Source organism: Melanotaenia boesemani, chromosome 7, assembly GCF_017639745.1.
Source record: "Melanotaenia boesemani isolate fMelBoe1 chromosome 7, fMelBoe1.pri, whole genome shotgun sequence".
NCBI lineage: Eukaryota > Metazoa > Chordata > Actinopteri > Atheriniformes > Melanotaeniidae > Melanotaenia > Melanotaenia boesemani.
Window position 1 is genome coordinate 9402737 of NC_055688.1, and position 18474 is coordinate 9421210.

General features: G+C 39.6%; 1 protein-coding gene across 5 annotated transcripts in view; it reads left to right on the top strand.

The window, feature by feature from the left end:
- glra1 (glycine receptor, alpha 1) overlaps positions 1–18474 on the top strand; it is a 130376-nt gene that overhangs the window by 105191 nt on the left and 6711 nt on the right. For all 5 annotated transcript variants that reach the window (XM_041989962.1, XM_041989964.1, XM_041989963.1 and 2 more), the window contains one exon: positions 893–1039. In XM_041989962.1, the coding sequence (XP_041845896.1) occupies positions 893–1039 (147 nt within the window). The remainder of the gene's footprint in view (positions 1–892; positions 1040–18474) is intronic.

Here is an 18474-nt window from a genome sequence, read left to right on the forward strand (position 1 = left end):
TTTGTCCATCTGTTTTTGTACTCTGAATTAAATCTATTAATACACACAGAGCTTCATAAAGCTGTTATCTAAGCTATGTGCAGTAATTTTACCTTAATGAAGCAGCGTGTGTGAGGAAGATTGTATCATCATGGAGCTGCCTGCTGCAACCATGATTTTCAGTTCACCTCAAAACTTGATTTTATTTTAGTAAAATGATTAAACACATAAGTTACTGTGGGGTTTTTGTACTGTGAACAACCTGTCATCAAGGCAGATGCTGTTCTACATACAGCTTTTATTTGATCAGGTGTTCGAGGATTAGTTTTAAGAGTTTCATATAGAAAAGAGCTCTTGATTTACTTCTTCTCCATCCATACCTACATTCAAAACTGAGATAATTGCTCACTTTAAAGCTTGTAAATCTGAATGAGGTCCATTTGATTTCTCGTGGGATGTGCAACTTTACATATTTTTTTAAAAATATACACACACTCACCACTTTATTAGGTCCACCTGTTCATTTACCAAATATCTAATCAACCAATTACATGGCAGCAACTCAGTGCATTTAGTCATGTAGACATAGTCATGTTCAAACTGAGCATCATAATGAGGAAGAAAGGGGATTTAAGTGACTTTGAACGTGGCATGGCTGTTGGTCTGAGTATTTCTGAAACTGCTAAACTACAAAACCATCTCTAGAGTTTACTGAGAATGGTCAGTGAGCAGCAGTTGTCTGGACCAGAATGTCTTGTTGATGTCAGAGGTCAGAGGAGAATGTGTTGGAGACGATAGAAACCCAACTGGAACTCAAATAACCACTGGTTCCAACCAAGGTATGCAGCAACCGCAAACTCCACAAAACCTGCAACTTTCTGACACCTCCTCCCTTCTTTCCAACAACCCGCAGGTGTCCTACGTAAAAGCCATCGACATCTGGATGGCCGTCTGTCTGCTGTTCGTGTTCTCAGCCTTGCTGGAGTATGCCGCCGTCAACTTCATCGCACGCCAACACAAAGAGCTGCTGCGCTTCAGACGGAGGCGACGACACATGAAGGTGAACCCTCACAAACATCTGCGATACCATCAAACATATACATTCACATTCATATTTCTTTTTCTTATCTTTCCAAGTCATTTTTCCCCACCATTGTCAACAAAATAGCTGAATTTATGAGCTGCATTTAAATATGAGATTTGATCTGTTTAACAAAGGTGATTCTGAATAATAGAGCTTTGCATAATACTAAATGAAAACAAACTTAATGTGCTGAAGATGAATACTGATCAGTCCATGCATCCATATGTTCATAACATCATGGTCTTCATCTGTTCAAAACACATTGCAATGAAAGTTTCAACTCGCTGATATGTTGTATTATAAAGCTGAAACATGACACCACTGCTGCCCTGTACCTCGGCAGGATCAGTTTACTTAGTGAGGCGGTTGTTAAGGAGTTGTCTGAATTGGAGAAATTCTGCTTCTCTATCCTCAGGCCCTTTGAAAGTTTCAGTCCTGGTTTTATGTTATCTTGCAGCGGCGTTCGTCATTGCCAGACAGAAACACAAGGCATCGATGTTTCACAGACAAAGCACTGATTCAAGACTGAGCCGCAGAGCAAATACATACAGGGCTGATAACAGATGCACAATGCAGATGAGAAGAAAACACACACACAAAACACAAGACAGGAAACTTTTCTTCAGTTTTGTAGAAATACAACATTCATGAGAAGCAGCGGTGAGAGTCAGCATCTGACTGTCAGTCCTTGTAACACAATGAACATTACTTTACTGTTGTTTCTGATTGTTGCATTTTTCTCATTTATTTTAAAATGACAATAAAATTACACTAATATTACACTGACAGAAACCATTTAATAATTTAGATTTACCCCAAAAAATAATTATTTAAAAACTTGTATGTCTAGGAGCTTCTTGGTATCACCTGTCCAAGGTGCTGTGACTAAAATGCGGTTATTTCTGTAGTAGTCTAAGTTGTTTACGATGTTTCATCAGAACAGAACTGGTGTTTTGGAAAATTCAAAACCGGTGCTCATCGGTTCCCAAAATGAGTAGCTCTCCATCCTTTCCCTTTCCAACCTACTATTACCGACTATTATTATTATTGGTTACATACTGTAACTATTTTGAAAAACAAAATAATTTTGTCTGTGCAGATGTGACCCTCAAAGTGTCTTTATAGTGGAATTCCATTAACAAGAAATCTCTGCATAATCAGCACTCCTCCCATCGGAAACAGAAAAAACTACAAAGAGCAACAAACATGATTATATTATTACACCAGGAGATGGCATAATCTAAAATGACAGGATGCTCTCATTTTAACCACAAAATACCCATACAATGAAGCCACAACAGTACAAGATAATAATGAAAATAACAAGGCAATTTCGGAAAGAAAGCAATAACAGATCACAGAGCTATTTACAAAATTGTGTAAAAAAAAAAAAAAGAAAATAAAAAATTTAGCCCCTCTTTCAGGCAGAATATTGACCTGCAATTTAAAAATCTAAAAAGCCTCCATTGGTTGAGTTTGCTTCAGAAAAGAGGAAATGCTTGGATTGTCAATGGACCACTGTTGTGGTGCTCGAAGAAATGTTTAGCCAAAAAATAGTTAACATTACCTGTGAAAACTACATACTTGCAGACCTCTCTTACTTGTACTGATGTAAAAAAAACTGTACACCATGATCATTCTAAACTATAGATGACAAAATGTGGTTTTACAGCATTTTTGAGTGGTTTTCTTTTCATTTAGATTAAAGTGTAACTACATCCCCTACTTTATGTGTAACTCCACCCACTGCCGAATTTGAAAAATGCCTGAAACTGTAAGGGTTGGGGTGGGGTGATCAGGGGGCAGAGAGTGGGCGGGTCGGGACGCACAGGCAGGAATGATTGACAGACAGCAGCTCAGCTCGCCAGCAAGATGCAAAAACGAGACTCACAAAGCACCTACACCACAGAGCGGTCTTTAAAGGTCCCATATTATACACTTTATTCCCAATCTGAGACCATTCATTAATATCTAAATGAAATATTTCCGCCATGGTATGGACAAATCGACCCTCAGTTTGAGTGCAGCGGCTTCTCTTCACCTCCCTCTTTTTAGCAGCTTCAGAAATGTGCCGTTTATGGTGGGCGGAACCCTGGTGGAGCAGCTCAGCTGTTGGCTCCGCCCATCGCATCGCCCGTCATGAGGTGATTGACAGGTTAATATATTTTCAAGCTATCAGACTAATAAGGCCGAAACGATAAAATAACTGCCAGCTCTTACCTCTCCAGCTGTGTCACGGACAGTTGGTATTGAACCTGGCTTCAGCTTCAAACGGTTGGCGAAGCCTGCTTTCCATGCCCCCATGTTGTGGAAACAGTCCTCTTTGAAATGCTGGCCACAGACATGCAAAACCTTTGGAAGTTTTCCGGGTACATTTCCTCCAAAAATAAAATTAATCCACTCAGTCCTCGTGGGTTCAGTGGATGGAAGTAAAAAAACGTTTTCGTGTTCATTTATGCAGCCACAAACAGAACAGTGCTTCTGTCGCTTAGCCATGTCCGCTAACGAGGGTTGCCGAAGAGGGAAAAACACTGGGCGCTAGGTGATTTTTAGAGGGCGGGCTTTGAGAGCCGGTAGACGGGTCCATCGCTCTGTGGGGAGTGGTTATTGTCCCTTATGACGTCATAACGTACACGCTTTCAAACAAGCTCATTTCAGCGCTTACTTCCCTAGAGGTGGAGCAGGGGGGAGAGAGAGCGCCTGAAAGAGTTTCACACTTACGGGTCTCCTACACATGCGGGGGGACCAGTATGACTGTTCCAAAACCATTAAAAAGTGAATTTTGCATAATATGGGACCTTTAAGGTGGAAGACTTTACCTTCATAAATCCCCTCAGCTACACAAGAAACAAGGTGGTCCTGAACCGTATCAGTCAGAACCGTTAGCGTTGTTACGCTGGCCTGTCAACATTTCCAGCAGGTTCTGGAAAGCTGTGGAGACTCATGACAGGTTGTGGCAGCTGCAGGAAGTACTGCTGCTACAATTTGAGCTGCTGTCTATTGCCAGATGAGGATCAGCAGGTAAAGAATAAAGTCCGATGTTACTTTTACATGTCTCAAAAGCACAAATCTGTCCCATTGCAGGAATATTTCACCAGAAACTCTGTCTGAAACTAGCAAATCTACATCATATAAGTTCCCATCCCTTCATATGTGTTGGAGGGCGTGGTTTTCTATGCCTGCAAGGCGAGGACCCGCCTATCTGCATCTGGAGGGAGGGGCTGTGAGGTTTTTAAAAATCTATCATCAAGTAGATAACCTCTCCATGTCACGAAAAACATAACGTGGTTTTATCCTGTAGAGGGCATTATGAGCCATTATTTACCCACAAAATCCTGTTTTTCAAATAAACTAAAAAAAAAATAAATAATAATAATTTTATCAACAGTATCTGTAGTTTTCATCACAAGTAAGTGATTCTGTGTTGTTTACAGCTCAAAAAACACATTTTTGGGTGCACTAAGAAAACAAACAAACAAAAAAAAAAGCTGTGGTTTAACTTGGGGATTAGTTCAATGTATCAAATAAGCCCCAAAACTTCAGTTTCCTTGTGTTTGAGTAACTCTTGAAAAGAGCAAAGCTTTATACCCCATTAGACTCAACATGTGATGTACCAAGCTGGAGCTTCCGCACCAAATCTGAACAAAAGAAGCTGGAATAAACATTTCAGTTCAGTTTTTAATAAAAAGGGTTTACTGACTGTCTGTGAAGCTCAGCTCTGTCAGCTGCACTTTATGTTTCTCAGTTTTGACATCACTGTGCCAATATATTTAAAGATTTAATCAACATAAAATGAAGGCCTAAGAAAAAAAAAAAAAAAAAAAAAAACGTTTTATCCAATTTCTTAAACTGTTTTGGGTAAATTTAGTCCTAATCATAAAGTGCATTGTTAATTTTTCCCTGGAGGAAAGCTGAAATACGTAAGGGCTTTTTTTTCTTCTTCTAATTTCTTCGGTTGTTTTGTTGTCTTTCATGCATTTAACCAATCAATTCTGTTTGTCTGCTTGGATTTATCAGCGCCAGGCTGCTGTATTGAATAAGGAGTAAAGCTGTCAGGCCCGTGGGGAATATCGAAGCGCTGCTGATTGTGAAGCTGGTGGCTCATGTGGGCGCAGGGCAAAAACGCAAACGCCCACAAGAAATGCAACAATGTGCCTGCAGTAAAAGAAAAAAAGAAAATCCATATATTTGTGGGTTTGTGTGTGCATGTGTGTACGTGTTTGTGTCAGCGCGAGGGGAGGGGGATTTTCTCTTTGCAGTCGGTGATCACGCATGAGTGCATCCCAGAGAGCCGTCGTGTGTTTTGGTGTTGAAGGGCATGTGTTTGTGCCTACCATGAGTCAGCCTGCTTGATTGAGTCTGACATGTTTTAACGTGTGTGAGCGTGATCACGTGTTCCTGTTTTTGTGAGGACCTCAAATCCTTACAAGGCCAAAGAGGGTGTTGTTTCATTGGGCCAAGTTTAGGATTTTGAGGTCAGATGAGGGGAAAAAGTCTGGTTTGATTTAAACCTATCTTGACAGACTAATCAAAATGAGCATATATTAAATTTTAAGTCTTAAGAATTATAGTCAAGCAGCAAATATTCACTTTATCAGCTTTGAAGGAGAAAATGGTTGGTGTTTTAAATAAAATTACTTAATCAGTTATTAAAACTTCTATTGATTAGCTGATGTATCAATCGTCCAATCCTTAAAGCATGTGTAACGTTAAATTATTAACCCTGATTTATTAATAAAAACATGCCTGATGCAGCACTACAACAAATGGCCACTCTGTGTATTGACATATCTGACTTTTATGTCAGCAGATTAAGAATTCAGGTTTTCTGGTTTTCACACACAGGTTTACATTGAGGCAAAATTCTGTTTTAGAGATTTTGTGAATTTACTTTGACTTCTTTAAGATTTTAGGCAGTAAAAACTACATATTTTGGCAAATATGATGGCTTGCTATAGAACAAAATCTCTCAAAAATAAATCTTGGTGTGAGCCAGATACTAGGTACCCAATAGTCATCACTTTCTGTATCGATACCTTGGCTCCCGGTACTACTGTGAGGAGCCTTTGAGTCATTGTTGACCAGAACTTATCTTCTAATTTACACGTTAAAGATGTTTTTAATGCAGCATTTTTTTTTTTAAAAATCTGCAGAATATTGTCAAAATCAGGAGCATCTTGTCCAAAAGTTTTGCTAAAAATGTGATAAATGCATATATCACCTGCAGGATTCACTATTGCAATGTAAATCTACCTGGATGCCCAAACAACCTACTGAAAATCCTTCACTTGATCCAAAATCACTGCTAACACAGTGCTGACAGGCAGAAAGCACATCTCTCCTGTTAATTTGAGATTATATTAAGAACATGCCAGTGCTCTACCAGCCACCTTCTTATTTTAGGGATTTTTTTGTTCCATGTAATTGCAATTAAGTTCTTCATTCCCAGAATGCTGGAATACTAGTTGTTGGCAAAGCTTTTAAAGTCAACACGTTTTTAATCCTGGAAGATTAAATATTTAGCTTTCAGATTTTCTTTTTAGATATAGCATTAAAGCTTCCCTCCTGATCAACCAGTTCCCAGATGAGGTGTTTTTTGTGTTTAAGACAAATCTCATAACCCCATCTTTGAATCAGCTTATACCTAATTTACTTATTACCTTTATTACTATTTAAATCATAATACTGCCTTTTACAAATTGCTTGATAGTAACTGTTGATCTTTCTTGCTTTTTTGGTAAAGATCTTTGTGTTACACTTGTATTTGAAAATTGCCATATAAATAAATAAAGTTGAGTTATTTTTGATGGAGCATGCAAAAGGTAGTCGGGCAGCGAGATGTGTCTAAAAACTAGGAGGATTTTCCTGCAATATCACAGGAATGGATAACATGTTGAGACCTGAAGATGACACCACTGTGTAAAAACCTGAACAGTTTAGATGGAAGCTGGACGAGATAAAAATAACTCAATCAAAGCTGGGTTGAGTGGCAACAAAGGCCTCGCATGTATTATTTGTCCTAAAAAAAAGCAGACCAGTGAACATATTTTGCACACAATCACATTTTCTCCATAAAAACACCTCCACACTGGCTGAGTTTCCACTGGCGGTTTTTATCCACATTTAGAAGGAACATTAAATGCAAATTGTGAAAATCTCCACTAATAAAGTTAATACAATTGTTTGATGTGTTTTTTTTTCTGTTTTGATGCAGTCTGACAGATTTTAGGAAGAATGGAAAAAATTAATGGAAGGGGAAAGTGAAAGAAAAATATGAAAATAAAAAATCTATTATTCTTTAATCCCATTGTTGTTCACCCCAGTCCCCTGAGCCCTGACAGCAGGTGGAAAGGTGGATTAGCAGTCCGGCTGCTGCTGCACTTTCAGGGGAGTCAGACTCAAAACCCCAACCATCCTCCTCGCTCGCTTGCACACCTTTTGCATGTCTCTCTATGTCTCTCCACCCTCTCTCACCCTGAAAGCAGAAGGAGAGAGAGTGTTAAAGAGGCCCGCAGGCTCAGGGATGACCCACATCTGGCAAGCCAAACCTTTTGCACGTTTTTTTCTTCTCACACGTTTTATTTCTGCTCATATGATGAAAGCAGGGGGGGATTCAGGCCAGCACTCTGTTACATAATAATGAAGGTGCTCGACTGTTCAGCTGAGGTCAACTACTTACTAACTTCAGAGTTGACAGCATGTTTTGTGATTGAGGAATCCTTTAAAATCTATTCCTATTAAAAATTGGTGAATTCAGGCTTTGAGGTTCTTGCGTAACTTGGCATACTCGAGGTGAATTTAGGTATCTGCTTGTCAGTTTCAATGAACACATCAACAAATGTGAGGGTTGTTCGATGGAGAGGAAATGGCACATTTTAATGGATTAAAATTTCATGATTAAGCTCCATGCTGAGAGAATAAGATCCACACAGACATATAAGCACATGGAACTGAATAAAAGTATAACATAGAAGGCTAGCACAGTGGTTAAGGGAGCTCCACACACTGCATTGTATGAAATAACATGAAAACAGACAACAATAAAGTGTTTCTGAGGATTCAAAAATAGGCCAGTCAGGCGATGCCCACCAAATAAACAACTAGTGTGCAAAGTTAAGTCTAGTTATTCTTCAGCAATATTATACTGATGTGACTCAGGTTTCTCTTCAGCTTCTTTCACCCGCGTCTTCCACACTGTGACCCAGAAATCATTTTGGAAATGTCTTAACTTCCTATACAAAAATATCTGATGCATGGTAAATGTCTGTGCACATACAAATGGCAAAAACCCTCTTAAATCTTGAATTTGGAATCACTATGATGGAACCAGAGGGGAGGTGATGCTGCTGGAGGAACCAGGATGCATAGGTGGATTGTTTGTTTTAATCTGTTCAGAGTGTGTTCTGCACAGAACATGTGCATAAAGGGGGCATAACAAGTTCCAATAGTTAAATATAAACGTTGTAAAGAAGACTGGTATTGTTCATTTGATTGGGATCTGGAATAAATTAATATACAGATGATGTGCATTATGTAACTGATGAAGAATTTTGGTATATTCCTTTTGCTTTCACTTCTTTTACCTTGTGCTTCCTGTTAAATTTGTTCCACACTTAAAAATTGAGAATGACTGAGATGTGGGGAGAGGAGTCAGGAAGCCACATCACGGGTGTACAAATTGTGAAATTAGATCATAGGGAGAGGATTTCATCCTGATGTTAAATAGTGCTTAGATAACTTCAGGAAATTCATAACAGAAAGCGAAACATGTCAGCAGAAATCTGGTTAAACTAGACTTTTTTATTGGCCATTTTTTCCAAGCAGAAAACCGAAAGCCCTAGACGTCTTGTTGCACGCTAGATAACTAGGGGAACATTTCACCAACTATTGATGCCAAAGTAGAAAGCAAGAAAGAGTCCACAACAGCATAAAGTATTAGTTGTGAGTTTTGTTGATGGAGACATTTTGCAGCACAGATGTCTTTTTGCATGTGTTTTTATGAGCTCCCGTGCATTGAACTCTCTCTGCCACCATAAATTGACACATAAAAATTCCCAAACGCTGAATAATACTTTGGACTCAATCCAATTTTCTAGTGTGTATGGCTGTGAAGATTATAAATTATCCAAAGGATGCATAAATCAATCCCATGGAAACCGATAGGATGCTGAGGATTTTTAGTGCATTTTTAGTGGCATTTGCATTGGTGTATTACTTGTTTGCAGTAACTTAATGAACTTGACCAAACACCAGGCACCGATGTAGTAGTTGTAGTATTTAAATTTGGGATCTTCTTGGTTTTTCTTAAAAAGGAAGGCAAAGTATCTTCCTCAAAAAAATGACATGTAGGAACAATAAAGGATATACTCAAGGAGAATATTTTAAAACTGCATAGTTTTTATCAGTTATTAATGCAAATCCCTAACAGGTGCAAACAGTAAGCAGCTTTTCCACCGTTCAGTCTTACACTGCAAAAGGACTTCTAAAGACAGTGAGGAAAACATGCAGGAACGTCAGGTATTTGCATCTGAAGCAGGATTTGATTAAGAAGTTTGTATAAACTGGTGGAAATGAAGGAACAATTTAAAGTTCAGCATGTCTGTATTTTTTTATTTTTTTTATTCTATTTTGAGTGCAAGAAAAAAATCCAGAACCAGATTCAATATGATCTTCACCATTAATCCTGACTGTTGTGCTGTGAAAAAAATCTGATGATGGTAAAAACCCCACGGACGCTCAGTGAGGGAGAAACAGGCAGACAGTTCTTGGGAATCTCACGTTCTTAATTAACCTCTCTGGCCAGTCCTTCTAATGTGAGTCTAATGTGATCCACAGCCCTCCATTATGGCTCAGTCAGGTTTCGGCTCACTGCAGATGAAACTGTCACTGCAGGCCTCCAACATGTATAAAGTAACCCACTAGTGGGAACGAAGGCCACCACTGTCACACTGTCTGATCTGTTTTCCTGAAAGAAAATGCAAAGATGGAGTGGGAGGTGGTGGCCAATCAAAACACAGGCCCATTGATGATGATGTTTTAGTTAGATCAGATCCCTCCCTTTTAATTATATTTTTAGTGTCATATTTAATCACTAAACCTCATTTTGGCCAGATGCTGATGATATTTCAGACATTTCGTAAAGTCAGTTTGATTAGTGGTTACTTCACAACTATAGTTTGAGATCTTTGGTGCAAAAAATCAGATTTTTATTTCAAAGACATAAAAAATTCTGAAATTCCTGAATTTCAAATATTTTCCAGGTACTTACACATGATTTTTATACCTTTTTTTTTAATAAATTAGTCAGCCTGATCCTGCAGTGATACATGAAGTAGTGTAGCGGCTATTAAACAGCATGATGTGGGGTGGACACAGATTTTGTCACTTAGTTCAACTGGCTGGGTGGCAGAGTAGAGCATTGGTTAGTAGATTTTATGCAAAAACTACTAAAGTTTTGCACCCCAAATAAACTTGGCTAGGTTTCAGAAAAGAATCTGAACATAACAGAATTTGTTGTGGAAGTCATCACCATGGTAACCAGTACGTCTTTTTGTGGTCTCAATGTGTAATTCCAACAAGCTGAAATGGGAAGTAGTATAGTTTGGGAATTGGGACTAGTAACAAATATTTTTCTTTACTATAGGGTAGTATTAAATGACATGGCAGAAATCAAGAGGCATGTACAGAAAAATCTGTAAGTGGAACCGTGTGCATTGTTGTAACTGTAACCACATTTTCTGTAACATGGGAACAAATATCTGTGGGTGAGGAGATAGTAAAAGGGAAAGAATCACTAGTGGACTGGAAAGGGAAAAGTCCAATGACTGCTAACACTGTTTTGTTGGATGACTCTTGAACCTTCAATCTATCATTTAAAGGGACAGCAGGCTTATGCAGGTGTGTAATTAAAACTTCCCCTCAAACCTTCTCGTAGACAGTGAATCTGATCATGTAGGAACTCTACAACAGAACACTGACATGCTGTTCAGCTGAAACAAGTAAGCAGTTTTACCACCAGTTTTTGCCATACTTTCTGCACTTTAGTGTTTGAAACTTCCTTTTCACTTGCTATCTGGTTAAATTTAGGTATTTAAATACTATACTGTTGTTTTTAGAAAGACATCATGGCTTTAAAAGACCTGCTGAAGAAGTGAAGAAACCTCCTATTGAAGCCAATATTTCTCATTGAGTATCCCAAAAACTCATGCTCATTGGAAAAAATACTGTTTAATTATCATCCATCCATCCATTATCTTGACCGCTTATTCCATTTTGGGTCGCGGGTGAGCTGGAGCCTATCCCAGCATTTTGTTTAATTATCATCTTGTACATTTTTCCATTTAACCATGAAACTAAAAGCAGTTGGAGAGATAAGTAATTGTTCCTTCTGCAGAACCATTAGAATTGGGGGATAAATGCTAATCACATATCTGAAAATAAAGCCAGAGGTTTGTGTGTACTTGGTTCTCTGTCCAGTGTGGAAGAGGCTTGAACTTCAAACTGACAGCATGGAGGCTTAACTTGAGTGTGTTTAACCTTTGAGTGTGATGTGACTGCCAGACGGAGTCACCGATGCAGTTCATTACTGGTGAGGCAACCACAGACTCGCTCGAGTTACGGCCAAATTTTCTGTTCAGTTGATCAAATATGCGTTTCTCTGCGCGCTTGGAGATCAATGTTTTGCTGCATTTACATTTGCAAGAAGATTATTCTATCTCTGACAGTCCTTGACAGTAACAGCTCATTATTTCTTAGAAACAAATTTACTTTCCTTGTGATTAGCAGAGGGAACACAGAGACAAAGAATCGTCTCAGTTAGAGTACATTCAGCGCTGTGACGCTTGGCTATGATTTACATTCTGGACAGGATCTGAATCTTGGTCATGCAGTCTGTTAGGAAAGACTTTATCAGCAAAATACTGTATTTTTACACCTAGTTTTACTTTATGGGAATTACCATCACGTCAACAGCTTTGCATATAATTGCTTTATGGTGGTGTGATTTATTGGATTGGAGCAGCATTTCCCAAGAGGAATTTGTTTACTCCCAACAGTGATGAATAGCTCCAATGTGCCGCTGAGTACAGCTGGAGGTCTCTATGATCTGAGTGAACTATGTCCGCCAGGGTTTTGTGGCTTTTATGCAACTGCAACACTGCCTGGAAAGTGTACTTTGAGTGCTTGAAAAACAAAAGAAAGACAACTAAGAGTATGGGCAAACAGGTCTTTGATTTCTTGTAGGAACATTCTAGCTTTTCAGGAGACTCTCAATACAGATAAAATGTGTCTGATTAGTCTGACTGCTAAGCTGAAATTGCTGGATGTGTGATTCAGAATTCATGCTCCAGCACTAACATCCCTGCCTTGACACAAATCCAATGCTGCACTTCAGCTCGTATTTCAGGGCTGAACGTGAACCTGTCGTTGCAATGCAGGTAGCTGCAGCAGCAGCATTTGGAGCAGTCCCCATTGTGCTGATTTCTGTGGTTTCTACCCAGATACTTTATTGATTTGTTAGTGACACTGATAATCCAGAGAGAGTGAGACAGAGAGAGACAAAGAAAGAGCAGAAGAAGCAATCGAGCTGAGGCTACCTGCTTCAGGGGGCTTTCTAATTAGAAAGACAGAGCGAGAGGGCATCAAATGGACAGATACTGCAGCCCTGAGAGAGCGGAGTCGGCTCTTCTGTGTCGAGGCGGAGAAACATCCCCCCCTGCTGGGAGAGCAAAGCAACTACACTTAGATCAGATCAACAGCGCTCCCCTTCTTTGAATGGTCGGCCCACCTGGCAGCTCGCTTGTTTAACACAAGCTCTCCAGACTGAAGCATACAGAGCCTCTTTAGAAATCAAAGGGAAGTCAAACATCACTGCCTCTCGCCTCCATTTCTGTCACAACTGTCTTTAGCACCGGTTTTCAAGTTCAAACACATTAGAATACAAATGAGTATTTTTAGATCAGGACAGGTTTCCGTTAAAATAAATCAGGAATAATTCACTCTGGGGTACAGCTGCTCCTGTCAGATACATCAAATATAAATTCCACATAGCATTCTAAAAAACAAAGTACATAAAAGCATGCTTCGTTTAGCCTGGAGGCAAAGAGCTCCTAAAGCCTGATGTCTGTCTTCTTCCAGTTTCACCTTAGCAATGTGAGAAGAGAAAAAGAGAAGCAACCTTGAGTTGCTTTCTCCCCTGCAGCTGGCTCTGTTTTTGGCTCACTCGGCCTTCTGGGAAAAAGCTGCACATTTCGAGGAATGGTCAGCGGGAAATGACCTCCCCCCCGCTGCAGCTACAGACAACATCTCACTGTTCGACAATGACAGCTTCTTATTAGGGAAACAGACTTCCTGATTGATCGACTATAATTAGCTCGTTAGCAAAGATTAGGTGGCTTGTTTTTTTTTTTCTTCTTCTTTTGATGCAGGAGAAGCTCTACATGCTGGTTTGCTCTAAATGCCTTGATCTCACAGGCTGTTCAGCAGCTTTGAGGACATAGGCAGATAAGAGAAAGTAGGGATTAAGAGACCTGTAGTGCAGTGGGAGTGATCAGTGATCTCCGCAGGCTGAAATCAACCTCTGGATTGACAGGTCGGCAGTCAAGTGCTGCACGACACTTTCACTTTGTGTAGATTAGACAAAAGAGGCGTTTAACCCCTGTGGAGGGCATTGTTTCCATTAAGAATTAAGCTTGTATTCTGCATTTGTAATGATGACACTTAGTTGCTTGAGTGTACCTCAATGGAGCCAAATAACCTTTCAGGTTTTTATGCTAATATCCATATTTATGTGGTTCCCTGTTGGCTGAGAAAATGCTTTGACCTCTTGCCCTTATTAGTCTTAAAAGCTAGCGAATTAGTGAGAACATGAATTTACATGAGGCTCTCCGAGACCAAAAAGCAGATCTCTTACACATAAAGTGGGATACCACAACACCAAATCTGAGAAAAAAGAGAATACCATGGGGAGATGCAATTAAGCAGGATTCCTTGCATTATTATCATTATTAGTTTTGCATGTTTGCACATCTAATTCAGAATTTATCCCTATTAACTGTCCTGTTCATGTCCAGTCAAGCTGTAGATCTGCATGTGTGTGTTTTTAAATGTGCACTAATGTCAGTACGTTGGTGCAACCTACAGAAACAGGTGCAACGTGGCTTTTCCCTTTAGATATTTATGTCCCTTTTGTTGCATTTTAAGATTTAAATGAGAGAAAATGTGTAAAAGAACAAACTGATCTGACATAACATTGAAACAGGCTGCATAACATTTCCCTCTCTTTCCACTTTATCTTTGACATGCAAAGACGTTGAATCCTGACAGGAAAACAGTGGGCAGAGTGGGAACTGTGGACCTTTGAACAGATCAGGTTTTACATAATAATTGGTTGCAGCAATTATGACATTGCTCTCTTGTTTGTAAATTCTTGTCATGAAGCCTCAAGTTTGGCTTGTGGTCTCTTCTGGAGCAACAAATGACCATATCTGGTGAAAAGGAGGGAGCTGGAGTGTCAGATGTTCTTCAGCCAGCACCTGGTGGCTCTTAGAGGAATTGCTGACAGACAGAAGCTACTTCCATCTTTTATGCACACTCTGATTTTCATGTTGTGCAGTTTGGAGGCCAGATCATGTTCTTCAAGCCATTCTTACATCGTTTGTGTGGGGAGGCTGTTGTCATCAGGGAGTGCATGATGTTACCTCATAGCTGTTTTGATGCTAAACCTGGTCAGCTTATGAGAGTCACATCATGAAATCAATCCTAAATAATAACAGAAACTACCGTTTAACTGAAATAGAGTTTCATGATTATTTCTGCATAGTCACCCCAGTCAAAGTCCATATTTCCATCATGTTAAAGGCTAAATTTAACCCCACATTAAGCTGCAGTGAACCATTACTGACATTAAAGTCTAAACGTCAGATTTAATGCATGAAGTGAAAGGGATCGTGGCTTCCCTGAGTGTTATTCAGATCCATTGGAAGAACAGAAAGAAAAGAGGAGAGAGAAAAGAACAGAGCAGCAGATCATGTGGATAATCATTCCAGGTCAGCGGCTTGATGAGCAAGCGGCATTAACACAGCACGGTTTAATGCAAGCAGGGACTCCAGCGGAAACAAACGGAGGAGAGCTAGCAAAGCAGGGATGGATGGATGGATTGCTTAGAGAAGACAAATCACAAGATTGTATAGAAACATGGTCAGGCAAGTGTGCAGAATTTGCCCAATGCTGCTTTCATTACAAGCCAATGGTGCGTAGCTGAGAGGTATAAATTTCTCCTCCGTTTTAGTGTAGAGGAATATGATATAAACTCTAAAAGGATCCCGAAGCTCTCTATGCTCTATAACTAATGCTGATGGGGTTTTGTCCCTATACTCTATGACTTCAGTGAATTTCGTCAATCTAATAGAGTTTTTACACCACAGGTACCCATAAAACAAGGTTTTTATCCCCTTGTTTTTATGCAGGTGTCTCTCCAACTGCATGAAGTAGCTCAGTTTTTCATCAGCACTCCGAAAGCTAAGACTCAGTGGTTCAGTATACCTCCACCTCCCGGAGGACAGGTATATCATTACACATCTTGAATTGATGACATTGCACTGCATCCTTCAGGTTATGTTTCTGTTGTTAACAATTCAAATCAAGCAAGTTTTCCAGCTTCACATAGCAGGACCAATAACAAGAGTCCAGCTGTCTTTAATGCTTTCAGAATATGTAGGTATATATTTTTTTATTATGATTATTAGTTTTCTCTTTAGTCGAATCACATTTTGGACAATTTACTAATAAAAAACAATTTTCCAGACTCAAGAATTTACCTATAAAAAAACAAAAAAAACAAACAGCAAGAAGGTCGCTGGTTTGAGCCTTGGTTGGGGGGGGGGGGGGGGGGGTTTGAACAGTTGCATTTCTGTGTGGGGTTTGCATGTTCTCCCCGTGTATGCGTGGGTTCTCTTTGGGTACTTCCTCTCACTGTTTAAAAACATGCATGTTAGGTTAATTATCTCTCTAAGTTCTCTCTAGGAGTGTGTGTGAATGGTTGTTTGTCTCTCTATGTTGGCTGGACTGGTGACCTGTCCAGGGTGTACCCTGCTTCTCACCTGCTAAATGCTGGGTTAGGCTCCAGCTTGCCCGCGACCGTTCATTGGACAAAGCATTGCAGATAATGGATGGATAGAATGGAGATTTAATTAGGATAAAAATCTTCATCCTGAAATGGAAAAAATAAAAAAATTAAGTTTACAGTTTTGTTTGTATTGCATCCATTAATGTGAAAGTCAGCTAAAAGCATCTTTAAGATCCACTTAACAAGCTGGCAGTTATAATCCAGTTAAAACATATCTATTGTATCCATTACATCCACATTAGTCCAGTTTCTAATAATTGTGTTCACATAAAGTCGGTTAATGAAAAATAATTGTCTAGCAAAGGAAACCAGCAGATAGCATGTAATCTCGTCTTTAATTCCTTCCCCCCATTCTGAACATGTATAAGATGATGGGCAAAAAACAAGAAAAAACTCCCTTTAAACAGGAGGGAAAAAGCTCCAGCAGGACCAGAACCAGAAGGGCGACCCCTGAAAAATACATTAACTACTTTATATCACTAAAATTTAATCTCCAACTATTTACCACAACTACTTTTTAAAGGAGCATTCATTTGGCTTTTTTATATTATAACTATCTATAGATAGATAGATAGATAGATAGAGAGAGAGAGAGAGAGAGAGAGAGAGATGTTAAAATGCACCTGTAAAGCACCAACAAAAAACAGATGTGTAGAAACAACTGAATGCTGGGGTACTCTGGTGGAGGTGATGGGAAACACAATCATTGATCAGGTGCATAGACCAGACTACAGAGTGTTCTGGTTGCCTTAAACCTCTCCACATGTGGATGTCTGCAGGTGCAGGCAGGCTAACTCAAGCTAGCAAGACAAAATATAGACAATGGTTATTTAAGGCTGATCATTTGGTGTTTATTGTTGAAATTTTAGAATCAACCACTAAGCCCTGGTCTACATATGCTTCAACAAACTACCTACAACATGGAGTCGTTGCTTTCCCATAATAGCTTCCATGGAGTGTAACTTAACATTGAGTCTGTTTTAAACACACCAAATAATCAGACAATGATAAGAGAAGAAATGGTGCATAATGTAGACAATGCAAATGCATTACAAAGCAGATTCTTTAGGCAGACTGCATAAAATCCAAACATCCCTCTGTTGCACTGAGTCTGGAAGCTTGTGGACAATATGAAGAGGCCACACAGTTCCCGCTGCCCTCACAGGATGACAAATGTGTTTTTCTCTGTAGCAGGAGTCACAGTTATTCATAGATAAAATCAAATCTAAGCTAAGATGCAGAATTCAATCACAAGTGGTCAGTCTAGATGAATTCGAGACATGTTCTCGGGTTTGAGGTGTAATCCATCCTAGCTTCTCTAACGTATAAATTCAGAGAACATGCATGCTGTAACATTTCAACCAATTTAAAATAAATTAGAGGAGCATTTTCTTTAAGCATGTTTACAAGTAAACCTTAAACCAAAAGAGATTTTTCTTCTTTAATTCTCTCATTACTTAAACATTCCTCTTAGCTGCACTATCTTCTCTCTACTCGCTGCTGACATATTGGTTCTGAAACATCCTAAAAAGCCTCAAATGGCCTTAATCGAGTCGAGAGGCAGAGAGGAGACGGCGGGGAGGGAGAGCGGTTTGAGATGAATCCACCAGAAAATGGATGCATTTCCTTCTTCATAGCTCAGCTGGAATTGCTTCCATGGGGAAATCATAAAGCAGAACACCAGCAGAGGAATCCCTCCTCTGGCCTCTTTGAGGAGAGACTGATGCCGACGCTAGCCGGGACTGACACCTCTCTGAATCGTGTTTTATGCAAATCCAGGTCTTTAAAACAAGCATCCAGGGGTAATATTTACAGAATAACAGGCCTGACATAGTCGGCCTTCTGCCTGCTCCTTATCTATTCGATTAATCACATCAGCAGAGATACAAATGCTTCAATCACAACATGAAAGCATGACGGATGAATGAGCAGCGAGGTTCCCCTGCTTTCTCTTACTCCCTTCTTTCAGACAACTTTCTCTCTTCCATCACTTTTCCTGCCTCTTTTTTCTTCTGCCCTGTACAGCTGTTGGTTTTTTTGTTTTGTTTAGTTTTTTTCCCATCCTCTCAACGTGTTTCTTTAAATGCATCTTGCAGGATAAACAGAGGATGGGTCTCAACCTCTTGCCTGGTCCATGAAGGCAATTTCATGGATGTACAAGGAATAAAATGGAGGTCCAAAACAAAGATCAGGTCAGAGGAATATAAAGATTTTAGGGCCTCAAAGCCTCCATTTCTCTGACATCTTGCAATTGCTCCAAACTGATGTAACAACCCAGTCACCAGAA